The sequence below is a fragment of the Nasonia vitripennis genome, chromosome 3, assembly GCF_009193385.2.
Source record: "Nasonia vitripennis strain AsymCx chromosome 3, Nvit_psr_1.1, whole genome shotgun sequence".
Taxonomy (NCBI): Eukaryota; Metazoa; Arthropoda; class Insecta; order Hymenoptera; family Pteromalidae; genus Nasonia; species Nasonia vitripennis.
In genome coordinates, this window is record NC_045759.1 from 15,499,714 (window position 1) to 15,514,289 (window position 14,576).

General features: G+C 39.6%; 1 protein-coding gene and 1 long non-coding RNA gene across 3 annotated transcripts; both read left to right on the forward strand.

Moving 5' to 3' along the window:
• The first annotated feature begins 1,243 nt into the window (after positions 1 to 1,243).
• LOC116416923 lies at positions 1,244 to 5,719 on the forward strand. 2 transcript variants are annotated; one of them, XR_004227224.1, is made up of 4 exons: positions 1,244 to 4,802; positions 4,871 to 5,107; positions 5,185 to 5,413; positions 5,498 to 5,719. It is a non-coding gene; the product is annotated as an uncharacterized LOC116416923 (long non-coding RNA). The 2 variants fall into 2 exon arrangements; XR_004227223.1 differs by having other exon boundaries at positions 1,244 to 5,107.
• A 3,793-nt stretch (positions 5,720 to 9,512) lies between these two features.
• Positions 9,513 to 13,177, forward strand: LOC100123222 (uncharacterized protein). Its single transcript, NM_001142696.1, has 3 exons — positions 9,513 to 9,571; positions 10,092 to 10,271; positions 10,709 to 13,177. The coding sequence occupies exons 1-3, from the start codon at positions 9,554 to 9,556 to the stop codon at positions 12,620 to 12,622; spliced, it is 2,112 nt and encodes a 703-aa protein (NP_001136168.1). The 5' UTR covers positions 9,513 to 9,553; the 3' UTR covers positions 12,623 to 13,177.
• Positions 13,178 to 14,576: the final 1,399 nt, after the last annotated feature.

The following is a 14,576-nucleotide window of genomic DNA, read 5'->3' on the forward strand; positions in this document are numbered from 1 at the left end:
CCGCACTGAAAAGCAACCGCGAAAATTAAATCCGAACGTTCCAAAACAATTTCGTAATCCAGCCTCAAAACTCGCCCGCGAACGTATCAGCGCGCTAAACCTTAATTAATTATTAAAAAAAAAGACTGATGCTCGTAAAGTGTTTGCTTCCAATAAAAGCTACACCCGTAACGAAAGGCTCCGCACGCCGATTTACGTCTAGTTCATCTCTCGGCCGTAATCGTCACGCTGGAAATCAACGATACCGAGAACACTTCGGGGTAATTTCTTATTAAGTAATTAACGAGTGGCATTTCGTAATCCCGGTATACATACACATACACACACTGCCATTAGCGCGTCAGTCCTAGGAAACAATGAATTCCGCCCGGCTCTGCTTTAATGTATAACATTAAAACGTATATATCTCTCAGCTCCGCCTTTGGAAACTTCTGGTCTTTCTCCACTTGACTCTCGCTCTCTTTTTGCGTGCACGCACGTTCGCGATAAATAAAAGCTCGTTTGCCGATGTATATACCCACTGAGCTACTGCTCGGGCGACCTGACGATGCATGCACTTATACGGAAGTAACTTCCTCGCAAGGAATATTCAACGGTATTATATAGGTAGAGAGAAGAACACACATAGGATTACAGGGGAGTAATGAGCGGGTTTGTTACGCGGGTTGTTGTGTGTGCCGTTCTTACGTGAAAAATTACCCGCGGGAGCCGCGCACGCGAGTGTAGAGCGCAGGCACTAATTCTATTAAGGAAAACTAGTTTTTAAATATTCCGTGTGCGGTGTTCTATAGGCGGCAGTGCTCGACGATTTTCTAAACCTGTATAGGCGTTTCGATCTCGCCGGCATAATACGTGACATAAGGATTTTGCAATGTTGTGTGTAGCTTTTCGAGGTGGAACTGGGTGTTTATAAGGAGAGAGCGTGTGTTTTAGCTGTGACGAAATTTAATGATAAGGAGCGACGGGAGTAATGCTCTGATTCGCTTGTGTCACGTGTCATTTAGTCGAATGATTATTAGCCCGGTTAAACATGTACTCGAAGAAAAGATTTTCGAATCAGAATTTTAATCGAATCGGAAAACTAAATTTCGTTTCGATTTTTGTGCACGTGTAGATCGCGACATATCAAAACAATGCAGTTTTTGATTGGCCTCGCCGCTTAAAACCTTCCAAGTCTCTGGCGAGCAAAATAGGTGGCGCACACGCATTATTCTATTTCCCTCAACACTGTCTACAAGCCCAGTGATATATACAGCGGACTGTCACCTATGCCAAAACTGCTCTTCGTTGAGTCTGCTTAGAACGATTTTGCTGTAACTGCCTGTACTTCCCAGCGAATTTTTGTTTACAGTTAACAAGAACGTTGCAAACTAATTATAATCATGAATTGCAAATCTCAGAGCTCACGCGCAAAAGAACAAGCTCTCATTAAAAACTTTGGATAAATCTACATAAGTTCAGGCGCTTGTGCTCGCGCCGCGAACAAAGGTATAAGTGCGAAAACTCATTCTTTTTCGCGCGCGATTAATTTATGTTGCAGTTAAGATCAACGCAAACAAAAGCTAACAAAGAGCATACACACACATACATCAGTGGCACACACGATTCATTGTAATAATTTTTCCATGTCAAAGAATCGATTAAGATTTTTCGAATCTCCCGCTCGACCATACGGCTTCATCCCGCAGTTAGCGAAACCCTTTCTTTTTCCAATTACGGGCAACACGCGCTGTGCGAAGAATAAAAGTGAAAAGAAATAAAAGCGCAGGTCAAGCATACTTAATTTTTTCTCCCGATCCTGCGGTTATTCGATGTTAATGACATTTGACTTAGCCTTATTCTCATATGTACAGCTGTGTACAATGTACATGCAGAGCAATTCACGCTGCATCGATACTATTATACATAGGTGGCTTGTTTTTGATAGAGACAGGGTTTATTGTTCGCCGCTCGATAAAGACAACAAAGAATTTCGCGAAACCGTTGACGCGCGAAGTGTACGCATTGTTATCGCGCGTCACATCGATTTTCGAAGCGTGATAATTTCCATCAAGCGGCCGTTATGTGCCGGAAGTTTGTGATAACGTGGGAGTACCAAAGATCATCGAATCAATGATAGTAAATGAAAGCGAAAAAATGCAAAGAGCGCGTGTAGCTCTATATAAATATATCTCGCTCTCCATTGTGATTTCTTTTCTTCGCCACGTGTAATTACGGGCTAATTTAACATACGCGATTTTTTCCGGCTTGTTTACGAAACTACTTTAAACGGTTTAATTTATCCGGAGTGATTATTACATTATATGAAGTTAATTTATCAAATAATTATATCGAGTGCATTAAAAACTGTATAAAAGTACAAAAATCTTTGAAGAAACGTTAAATTGAAATCTACGCTGTTAACGTGATATTTCAGAAAGAGTTTTACTCGCTGAATATTAGCTCATATTTATGTCTGCGATGATAAATAAATTTCAATTTTTGAAAATTATCCAGTATTTGCACAAAGTAAATGCATTATGCGTTCTAACGCATAACATAACGACGCTTACGAAATAAGCGGGACATTTTAGAATCACGATCACATCATTATTTAATTTTATTATAACAATCGCATCCTCTAGTGCATTTTATAATGATCGTCTTTCAACAGAGCCTGAAAACGCAGTGTTGGTGTCGTGCAAAAATGTGGACCAATTTCGTTACGAGAGAGAAAACGCATAACACGTCAAACGTGACACGTTCCCGACGTTTTCAACCATGTGAGACGCACAATGTAATCGTACACCTCGGCAAAACAAGTGAGAAAGTCTTAATTAACGGGATTCAAACCGTCGCTTCATTGACTTCTGGCAGAATTCTTGCATTAATTTGCGATGATCAACGCGTCCTGCCATTCAATTTTAAAAGAATTTCACTTGACAGTTGTGAATCAGTTTAATTATGGATTGAAGAAACCCCACATTTTCAGCTAATTAAATTATAGCGATTCTATCTTCAGTTCAAACACAAATCCCCTCGTCAATTCGTCGCCGCGCTATTATGCGCTCGATGCGCACCGCTGATTTATAAAGTCAATATTGGCTGGTGAAGGTGTCGCTTAACCTTGACCCGCGCGCTCGCCGTTAGATAAAGGTCATTATGTACCGTATAGTCAGCAGTTTTGCGGTCGTTGTCTCGTCGCCGCTGCTGCTGCTGTATGTCGCGCGTCATCTCTCCTTAAGAGTCTATAAACTGCGTGTGCCCTGCTGAGAGATCATCGCCTCGCCGCGCGGCGAAAGCCGCTTACTTTCTCGGCTGTGTTTTTTCCACTCCTTTCCTTTTACCTGCAGCTCGGCCAGGTAGTCACTTTGTAAAACGATCGTAATTTATGCCCGTAATCCCGCATTCATTATCCAACGCGCTCACATGTGCTCCGGCTATGCGCATTGAAGCTCACTGCCGCTGGAATAAATAATATGATATGTACTTATGCTTTTGCGCGTGCAACAAAGCGCGATTCGTGATATATCGGTCGAGCGAGCGAGTTTCGCCGAATCTGTCATTCTGGTTTTTCTTCTTTCTTCTTTCGCGTCGGTGGGACTTCGTGTACGCATACGTACGAAAACTCGTTTCGATACAAATTACTCAATGTTTTGCAAGAGTTTGCATCGCAGGCTTTTTTTACTTCGCCGGGCAGTAAAATGTTGGTTCGCGCGAAATCGACTGGCAAATATGTTTTCGCGAATTAATAGCTCGTATTTAGCTTTGCTTGTGCGCTCACCGCGCCGGCTTGCGGACTTAAGTTATTTGAAATATTCAATGAATGTGCACTCGTTCTACTCAAAATTTATGCACCTGGCGAAATAGCTGCTTTCGTTTGGATTTTTTTACTTTCCTTTTGATATAACTCACCAATATTGATCTGTTGTTTACTCTATTAGAAAAATAAACTGAGCATACCGGTTCATTTGGAATTATGTGAAAAGGATTTAATGAACGTTTATGTTTTGAAACTGCGAATTTTTAGAACAAAGCATACATTTTTATTGTTTAGTTTTAACGTTAGTTTAATTATTACCGCACTTGCAATGTCTCGTAAGTGTCTGAGTTATGCTACAAAAAAGTGTCCCATTAACCATTGTAATAGTGCGTTGAGAAACGATGACAATGACATTCTTATAAAAGCAATTAGCATATTTATTGAATTATTAACTTTATGGATTTGCGATAATGGTGATGTTAAATGAAACAATTATCTTATAATATAAACACATATAACATACTTCATTAATGGATTAATGAGTAATATTAAGCAGAGTTAATGATTTTTTGAATTTGGATTTTATGGATTTTATTTTACTTCCACCCGCGAGTTCGATGTGTCATTAAATCATTAACTTTTCAATCATGCGCCATTAAAAATTGCTCGTATACTTTCACATTTTTCTCATTTTAAAGTAGAATCGCTTCCTGTTAAATATAACAGTTATTAATATTGGATAATTTTTCAGCATTATAATAAATGTATTTATCTTTTTTGTGAATTGATGTGTAAAAAGTCTATAGTTATGTACAATACCTGATATGGTATGTCACGGACAAGATAATCATAGGTTGGTTGTGTAATAAATAATTTTAAACTTCTTCCTTGTATCGAGTATACAGTAGAATTTGCCCGAAGTTATGGTTTTAATACTTTTTGATAAATTTTTAAAGTATATATTTGAAAAAATTTTAAATATTAATTATGATACGAATTTAAAAAAACATAACAATCGTAGAAACAAAAGATGATGAATCTTATCAAGACATTGACGATGGTAAAGTATTATAAGATTTATGATACAGAGAATCGTCAACGAATTAACGTATCGTAAAACATTTATAGGTGAAAGGCGCGGTCATTACTAAATGGTGTCGTATAGGTGTGCAAGATTTCTCACTTATAGAATGCTACTTAACGCAGGAAAAGTCGATTTTACAGCTGCTCATCAAGTTGCTTGTGACAAAATAACATCGCTTATAGTGACACACATATAATTAAAATTGTCATGTTCTAAAAATAGTACAAAGCTTCCATACTTTCATACGGTATTTTATATCATACTTTATGGAAAAAAAATATGTTAGTGTATTTAAACATTGCTAATATTGTTATAACGACATTTACATGCAGCATAATAATTTTTGGTTTTTCTGCAGATATGAAAAAAACGAGGTGTTTGCAACCAACGCCTGTCAGGCACAACCCACCATACACTTCCGTACATGTGGTTGCATCGAATGCAGGGGAACTCTTGATTCACAGTTTCACTTACGTTTGTACATTCACATTATCAATTGTTGCGAAGGATCTGGTGCTTTATCGTCGAGAGGGGTAGAAGATTAAGAGTCTGATTGAGATAAAAGTGTACAGATTATTATGAAAATTGTAGTATTCTTGATACAGTTTATATTTATTTAATTGTTATTAATTGCTAATTTAAGATTAATAAAAAATATTTTTATACATTAGGAAAATTACAATAGGATCAGAATTCATTTGTGCTGGTACTAAGCAGTTGCAACATGAGTGGTCCAAGAAGTAGGCCCAACAAGGCAATTTGCAATCGAAGACAAAAGAAACAAAGATTCGTCGACTTTTCTAATCGTGTCTACAAAATTAATATTAACGTCAACCTGTAATACTACTTGCCATTTAATGTGATTATTGGAAAAGTACGGTGCAACTAAATCAAAATACATCTCAAATTAATATACATCACTTGGTTTTTAGTTTATTTTTCATGTCATACGTTTAATGCACGTCATTGAAATATAATGACAAATAAACTGTAATTTTAAAGCCTAGTATAAATCGTACATTTTGATTAAAAAATAATTCAACAAAATTGTAATTCTTACACTAGAAGATATGTAAAGTCGCATACATACCTTAGCTTGTATAATTAAACACACGACTGAGAAAGTAGTAAACGACGTCATTGTCACATAACCATGATTCGATGAAAAAAAGTGAAACGAAAGTGTTTATAAAGCATTTAAATTTCTTCAGCAACAATACAAACTTAATTGTAGCGCTAATGAAAAAAGTGTCTCATGGCTGGTCATAAATCAGAAGTGCCTCGTGCTACTGCTGTTGCTCTACATTATTCTCGTGAGAGTTGACATAACAACGACCAAATCATCGCATTCGTCGACGTTGTCAAAAGCCAGTGTATAACGTCGTGCTGTATTGTCATAGCCAGTCGCTGCTGTGGAAGCAGCGTACGAGCTTTTGTAAGAAAACGGCGGCGCGTGTGGTAGAGATTTCATGCGATCGTAAACGTCAGCGCCAGGGGAAGTTGGCAAGAATGATGGCTTTTGCATTTTCTTTTGAATATTGCGACTACTTTAAAATTGTGATTGTTTGCGAGACGAAACGACGTTCCAACGAGGGACGCTCTTAAATCTTCTACGCGCTATATACGAGCGCAAATTTATTTGCAATTTCATGAGATTCTTGGCGGTTGAAAACTGAGATGTTAACTTTTCACTGGAACGTCAAATGGGGTAATGTGGACTAAATCCTTCTGGTTTGGATGGTCCAATGTTCAGTTTGTATTTATAGGTATGGATACACTTTCGAAATTTTAAGAACAATATTATTTTGATTTCATAGTTTTACGTTTATCATTTATTACTCTTCGTAATAAAAATATATTGAAATACATTTATAATTAAACCATTTGAATTGAACCTAGATTGATAATTTTTAAACAATTTCTTTTTTTGCGTAACCTGTATACGTTAATAAAATCTAGTTTCTCAAAATAAAATTTTATGTAGTGACAGCACTGCGCAGTTTTTGTTTAATTCGGCGATGTCGCAAGACTTGCAGGTATGAATATGTACCCTTCTTTCGTCGGATGCAACGCTTTTTGTAAGCCTCGAGTGCCGAAAGAGGAAGACAATCGGTTAGTTCCCATGCGAAGAATGTTGGTCATTTCGTGGGTAATGAAGGAGGCGTGCCAGTAGCGCATATCTCCGAATGTTCGCGCAGAAATGCGTGCTTCGCGCCCCAATTTACAGCTCCGCGTTATATTATACATTTAATTCGAGTTAATGAGCGAAGCAGCGTTTGTGTGAATTGGGTAATGAAGCAATCAATTTCTGGAACAATCATTTCCATCGAATATCGCTACACCTACTACGACGAGTATGTCCTCATTTTTGCGCGTTACTTTAGGTCTAAAAGAAAATTCACTAAATATTCATACATAATCAACAACAGCACAGTGAAATGACTTTCTATGCCATAGCCAAAAAGGTTTCGTAAAAAAAGTATGAGTCGATCATATTTGGTTAAATAGTGCATAAACCATTCGATCTTACCAACGTCCAGAACAACCCTTACCGAACCCTACACTTTAACGCTTCACACTTCTGCAGATCCGAGTTCGACTCATCCAATTCACATTGTCTTCTCGGAACACTTGTTGCTCTTCGAAGCCCTAATTACACGCCCGCAATAGCGATCGGTCGCCCAGAACGAAAGAAAAAGCGAGACACAGAAGAAACAGAGTCTAAAATCGTAGCTTTCATCTTCAATGGCGGAGCGCTTGGTATTTCACAACTGCCACTTCTTCCTCATACGCGAGCCCGCATGCTATCCATATAGTATAAGCCCACGTCTAGGAAGTTCCAATCTAGTACGGTACACAATATTCCCGAAGTGTGTGAAACCGTTAAGCGTTCGCGATAAGCCATCTTAATCGTTCGATGCATATTAATAGGGAGTAGCGCGCGAACGAGCTCGCTGGGTGGGGTGTGCATTCACGTCAGACAGCTATCCGAGCGGAATCAAAGCCGCTGCGGCGCGCGCGTATAGCTCGCCGACGAGAGATGCGAAATATCCCCGTAGGAAATTGCGTGATGTAATAATTGTCCTGTGGGAGTGACTCTCGAGATTCGATGTGCGCGCGAGCGAGCGGCCCCACAATGGCCCGGCTGTTGCCGCCACAGTATGGGAAAGAGCTGACTATTGTTACACATTTTACAGTCTACTACTACTGTTCTTAAAGAGACCCCGTCAACTCCCACGTGGCTTTCACTTGTCCCCGCGAATCTCCGCGACGCGTCTCTACAGCGGCACCTTTCCGCGCCTCCTCTTTCTGTGCGTCTGTGTCTGTCCACTTATTTTAGTGAATTTTGCGCTCGTCTCTCTCCTCCTTCTCCCTTGTCGTAGAGCCTCTTACTTCCTCTCAGTGTATGCATAGCTCTCCCTGTGCGTGTGGACTACCCGTTTGGATGAGACACGCTTCTCTTATCTTTTCTTTGCGAGCAGAAAAAGAAACGCATTGCTAAATGTATTTTTTCTGCGGCTATGAGACTCACAGCGCGCGCGCAAGTTGGGTATCATCGCGGGTCGAGCACACGCGCGTCGCTACTTTACTCTTTCAAACTCGCTTTCGGTTGCATTTGAAAAGGTTTTGATTCCCAGTCCCGCCGAGACGTGGAACGAAAAAATGGATTGTTTGCTAATCGCGTTTGTTTGTTTGTTTAGAGGAGAGAATGAAGAGAAATTGGGTTTGCGAAATATTTTATCTTCCTATATTTGAATTTCGCGTATAATCAAGCTTTGAGTTATGCAAACGGATTGCCGCGATGACTCGATGATTTAATTTTACAATTGAAATTCGATGATGATACGTTTTACTTGGATTAACGGGTCCTTATTAGAAAAGGAGATGTCTATATGACCATTCCGTAATATAACATTAATACATTTTTAAATTAATTAAAAGATGATTATAAACAATTACTATAATGTTCTAATAGCAAGCAATAAATAGACGTATCGATGTAATCCAAATAAAAATGTCTTAAAACATCTCCCTATCATCAAAGCTGTGAGAAGGACTAATATGAATTTCAGCTGGATCATCATGATTCTACTTTTTATATAGCATTCCTTTACATATTCTAAGGAGTTTACTTATTACGTCAAATCAATAGCCATACATTTTTATGAAACGATAAATTGTTTTTTCAATGATCGATTCCCCATTAAAATAAAACGTATCGTTCAAATAATATATTTCCGATAAAATCAATACGCATTACTTTTATTTTTTTTTTAAATATGATTAGTTTTAAAGTCGCTAACATCTCTAAAAGTACCGTTTCTTCAAAATATTTGTTAATAAAATATCACCGAAATCTAACGCATCATGCATGACCCAGATGTTAAATCCTAACGGTGTCAGTGAAACGGAAATGATATTTCCGAAAATTTAAAACCTATTAGTTACATAAGTCTTTCGTCAAATCCAAAATCCCCGGTACGACTTTCCCATAGAGTCGTGCGCCAGAGATTCTCACGTCGCACGGTGGGGCGGGATGTTTTCGGGGGTCGTCAAGGTTGAACGCATCGAGAAGGAACGAGTGGCACAGTCGCGAGAACAGGCTCGCGAAGTAGGAGGCGTGGAAGGGTGGTGGCGGCGGCGACTAAGTATTGTGTCACTCTATATATAACGCCGCGCAGTACCCCGCTCACATCATTGTCAACATTCACCGCATCCGCGGTACCATGGTTTCCAGTCCCAAGGTACAACTATACTTCTACCGCCTCGCTCACTTGCCAGTGGCCGCCTTACTTTTCTTCTCTCAGTGATTCAGTGTTGTTCCTTGCGTCGCTCGTGCCTGTGCAGGCGTGTTACGGCTTTACGAGCGAATGAGTAGTTTGTTCGCGATATAGTTGAACAGTGATTTTGAATTATATTACGGTCGATCGTTCGTATTTCTTTTATTTTAAACTTTGATTTAGAAGCAACAGTGTTGCAGTTGAAAATTTTACTAGAGATCCGTTCAGTGAATTGTACTTATATACATGTGACATGTTGAAAATGAATAAGGTTTTATTTAATAATTTTGCATGTTTACTAGTATTACACGCTTTTCGAAAAGCATTTTCAACCATTCCTTTTATTTTATTTTCAAATTAAATCACTTTTTCTGATAATCCGTATGATCCATTGAGTTTTTAATCAATGATAATTTTTGAGTAGCTATTTCTTATTCTATATTGTTATTTACCGAACGTGTGTAAAAGTTGAATAATTTTTAAGATGACGCCATGGCTGATGGCATTTTTTTGCCTGGCAACGGCCGGGTGTTCAAACGTGACCGATCAGCAAACTTCCGAGACTCAACATGATCATCAGGTTGCTATCCTGAAACAAATTCGCAAGGTTAATGATGACGGTTCTTATACCTACGGGTACGAAGCCGGAGATGGATCCTTTAAAGTAAGTTTAAGTATTTTTAGAAGAATGCATGCCCACATCAAACAATAGTTTCGACAGAAAAATAGAGTCACTTCGAATCGCATTGTACAACCACTTAAAACGATTATTTTTTCTATTTTGAAGTTGACTGTTTTTTAATATCAATTAATTAATTTTTTTAAAGCTAGTATCAGTAAATTTGTATTGAATGCAAATTAGTTCTAAACTATAAGCACCAAATTATTAGACGTACTTGCACTGAATGTCTAGTAGCTTTTTTAACTATGATAAACACATGCCAAAATCGAAAAAACGTTTGCTAGGTCGAAAGCCGCGATGTATTAGGCAACATCAAGGGTACATTCGGTTTCGTCGACGCGAATGGCGAAATAAAGAGGGTCTCCTATTCCTCCTCCAATGGAACGGGCTTTAAATCAACCACCGTCTCGCCATTGCAGGAACAGATATCAGTAGTCCAGAGCATTCCTCGCAACAATCGCACTATAACCACCACCAAGAAATCGCCGAGCATCGTCTACTCCACCTCAACGGAATTGGCTACGAAGTCTTCTGTAGTCCAATCGATTCCAAGAACACGCAAAACCACAACCGCCCCAACAACATCGACCACGACTGCGACATCTACAGAGGGACCCACAAGATCTAGTTTTGTCCGGCCCAAGGGAAGACATCGCTTCGTTATAAACGGTCAGCAACGTCCGATTGTACTCGAGGAAGAAGAAATCGTAGATGAAGATTCTCAAATCACTAGACCTAGTTCCAGTGATAAATCCTCGTCACTTAGAAGAGTAATTTTCACGAAGCGACCTGTCGATCACAATTTGCGACCAATTACTGAAGAATTTGAAGACAAGGAGGAAGAAGTGAAGATCACTACTGGTAACGCTCTGAGGCGGCAGCTGCAGGAGGAGACAACCAAAGCATCGACACCAGTTGTTGAACATGAAGACGATCACGCTGACGTTTATGGAGGCGCTTTATCCACATCACGTCCATTATTCACTACTAGTAGTCCAACGAGATCAGCTCAAAGGGCAGCTAGCCTTAGACACGAACGACAAAAACATATTTACGTAAATCAGGATAACGGACCAGCTAAATTCGAGCAGACACCTCGAACATACGAACAACATGAAACGAAGAATCATGTTCAAGAAGATCGTAACACAGCCCAGCAGGTTTTCATTCGCACCACCACACGAGCCCCAGGAGATCCTCGGGAATACGTTCGTCAAAATGGGGAGCCCGTCTACGTTCGCCAGCAACCTGACGCCTATCTGAGGGATCTTCCACCTGGTGGTATCCTTGTTCCAGCCGGTGAAAATACTTTGGAAGCAGATCAACGCTATCGCCAAATTCCTCTTAATAGGCTGCTACTGTCTAGACCGGAATTCAGTAGATTGCTTCAAACTCCTCAACAACCGTTGTATACAGGTACAGGTACAACTGATGCTAATATTCACTATCTAACAGATTCACCACCAGCGGCCCAAGATCAAGAAGAGGCAGCACCTCGAGTACCAGTAAATCCAGCCTATTTGGCTCGTCAAAGAGCTGCCTATCAGCGTCAGTTGGCTTATTCAGAAGGATTATCAGATCCCCGAAGACTACTTCTGCGACCTGCACCTGTACCCCAACCATTACCACAAGATGAGCGAGAATACCAGAACATAGCTCCAGAATATCCTTACAGAATGGGTCAATATGCCCTGCCACCGGAGCCTCCAAATCCTATTGCACCACCTCTCAGTCGTCGTGATTTTCAATTACTGTTGAGACGTCTTCTTGTCAGTCAATATGGAGCTCAGGCCCTCAGCTACCCAAAGACTTACCTCGAGGATGCTCTATATGATCAGCAGCCTTATCCATCCTACCAGCCAGCTTACCAAGCTGCACCCATCCCAAGGGGTGAGGTTCCTTACGCTCCTGAACCTGTCGCCCCAGTACCACCACCACCACCGTCACCTCAAGCAACATACCCAGAAAGGGTACCTCTAAGAAGAGCACCGATGTACACGCGAGCCATAAACCCTCTGTACCAGCAAAATCAGTACGAGGAATATCCAGAGTCACCTAGATACCCGAAACGTGTCTACAGGCAAAAGTTCTACACTCAAGAGGCACCCGATGAAGGCGAAGAGATCCTACCACCTCAGATCCGAGAAGCTCTTTTACTGAGGATGTTACAGTTGGCTATCAATGCCGAAAGGCCGGTGGCGATGCCAAACACGCTGATAATGACAACTACAGCACCACCGGTCAACAGATATCGAAAGTCTGGACCTGTAAGAAGCGTACAGATCCTCGGGGAGGACGTCGAGGACGAGAAGGAGATAAGAAAAAAGATGTAGGTCACCTAATCGCGGATGAAGATTTTGTGGTAACATCAAGTGCTCGAGAATATGATTGAATACTTATTTTATTATTATTTATTATTAAGTTTTGTCAAAGTATTATTTTTGTAAATCAAATTTTATTTCTTCAGCAGAGGATCGTCGTGCTTTTTAAGAGTTTGCGTTTTACAAGACTTTAATTTTTAATTAGTACCTATATTCAAATTTGTTTTGATACTTTTCAAAAAGCCGATGATCAATTATTACTATTATTATCATCATATTTTTATACTGTACGTACGAAGTTTATAACATTGCATTACTTGTTTTCACGTCTCATGTACTACACCGTATAATTAAAAAATCAAGCATACGCATGTCCCTAGTAATGTAATGAAATCAAAGGATACGTTCTTTTATAAGCTTATATCTTAAGATCGGAAAACATCGTTGTAAATACGAGAGAATTATGTAAACTACAGTGTAATATAGATTTATACGGACGTGCGAGTTTTGCACCCCCCTTCCATCTTTATACCCGACATCGACAAAATAAAGAGCGAGATAAATGGATAAGACACAGTGTGAGAATTCATTTCGTAAGCCTGAAAAAGCCGACATACAGGGGAAACATAATAACGTGCTGCCGCCGACGCTGCTCTCTCGCTCTGTCTATGTGTTGGTAATAATTAGCATCGCCGCGAGTTGCAACACATAGGCTCGAGCCCCTGCTGCTATACTCCAGGGCGGAGCTCCATGGGATTTTACACGCGCAGTTTTCCACGCATTGAAATCTCTTTCTGCGGGTATGCGCGTTTTTTTCGCGAGGCAACTTGGCGAAGCCTCGCGCGCGGGATGGCTCATTTTGCGAAAGTACTGTACTTATACTTATGCACCGCGGAACGAGCACCTCTCGCGGGATAAGGAGGCGTCTGTGTCTGCGGGCCGCGTGTCACTACTGGGAGAGTCGAACAAAGAAAAGTGGAAGTATACGAGGGCTTCTCGTTTCGCGAACGTTTTTTGTCGAGAGCGCATCGGCGAGATTTCTGAACGTCGATTACGCTTACCGAGAAGAGCGATTGGGCTCGTTTGCTTATACGGAATTGGCGGAGTTTTTCCTCTTTACTTTTCTTGTGTACTAGAGAAGTTCCATGAAATTTAATATTTTTAGTTTCATTTTTCAATCATTATGCGACAAAAGAAAGATAAAAAAATACTTAAAAATACAGGAAACAGAGTACACATTTGGACGTAACATTCATTCGTGAGCGAAAATAATTTGCATTTCGCTCAAACTATGGACTAACGTTATACGTTATCATTATCTTAGCTGGAGACAGTGATCTACTTGACGTTCGCTTTTACTCGAGGACAAGACAGTATTTTTGCTTGTTTGAAATTTAGTATAAGGGAATTTGTATAGAATGGGATAGATTTTTTTCTTTCGGTGTACCTCTAATTGGGTAAATGATGTGCACTTTTGCATAGCTGAAAAGGCCTCTCTTTGTTCCGAAGACAAAAGCTTGTCATTCACAGTCGCACAATAAATTTGCAAATGCAAGGCAAAATGAGAACCTTCTAAATAAGATAGATGCGTTTGAAAAATAACTTTCAAAAACTGCCTTTTTCTATAGTCGTGAACAGAGGATTTCACTAAGATTGTCTTTATGATACAAAATTGGAATGTTTTTAATTAATGCTTCCTTTACGTTTCCAGTTACGTTATTATAAATTTAAATTGTATAATTCATTTAATCAGATGTTCTTACGTCTTTAATTGTATATAATATCCCAACTACTGAGAATTTCTGCATTACGCGCTTAAGCTTCTCGCGAGATGTAAAAACAATAAATCTTGTGCATAGTGATGTGTCAAACGAATTTGCATTTTCTCACATAATAATAAAACTATACTTTACGTCTGAAGGGTTATTTATAACTTTTGCTGATTTATCACTCAACAAACAATAAA

What these genes read in the sequence shown, in the direction of transcription:
- LOC100123222 (NM_001142696.1), top strand. An exon ending in CCGGAGATGGATCCTTTAAA is followed by an intron (nt 10,272 to 10,708) that starts GTAAGTTTAAGT and finishes TCGCCATTGCAG; the next exon opens with GAACAGATATCAGTAGTCCA.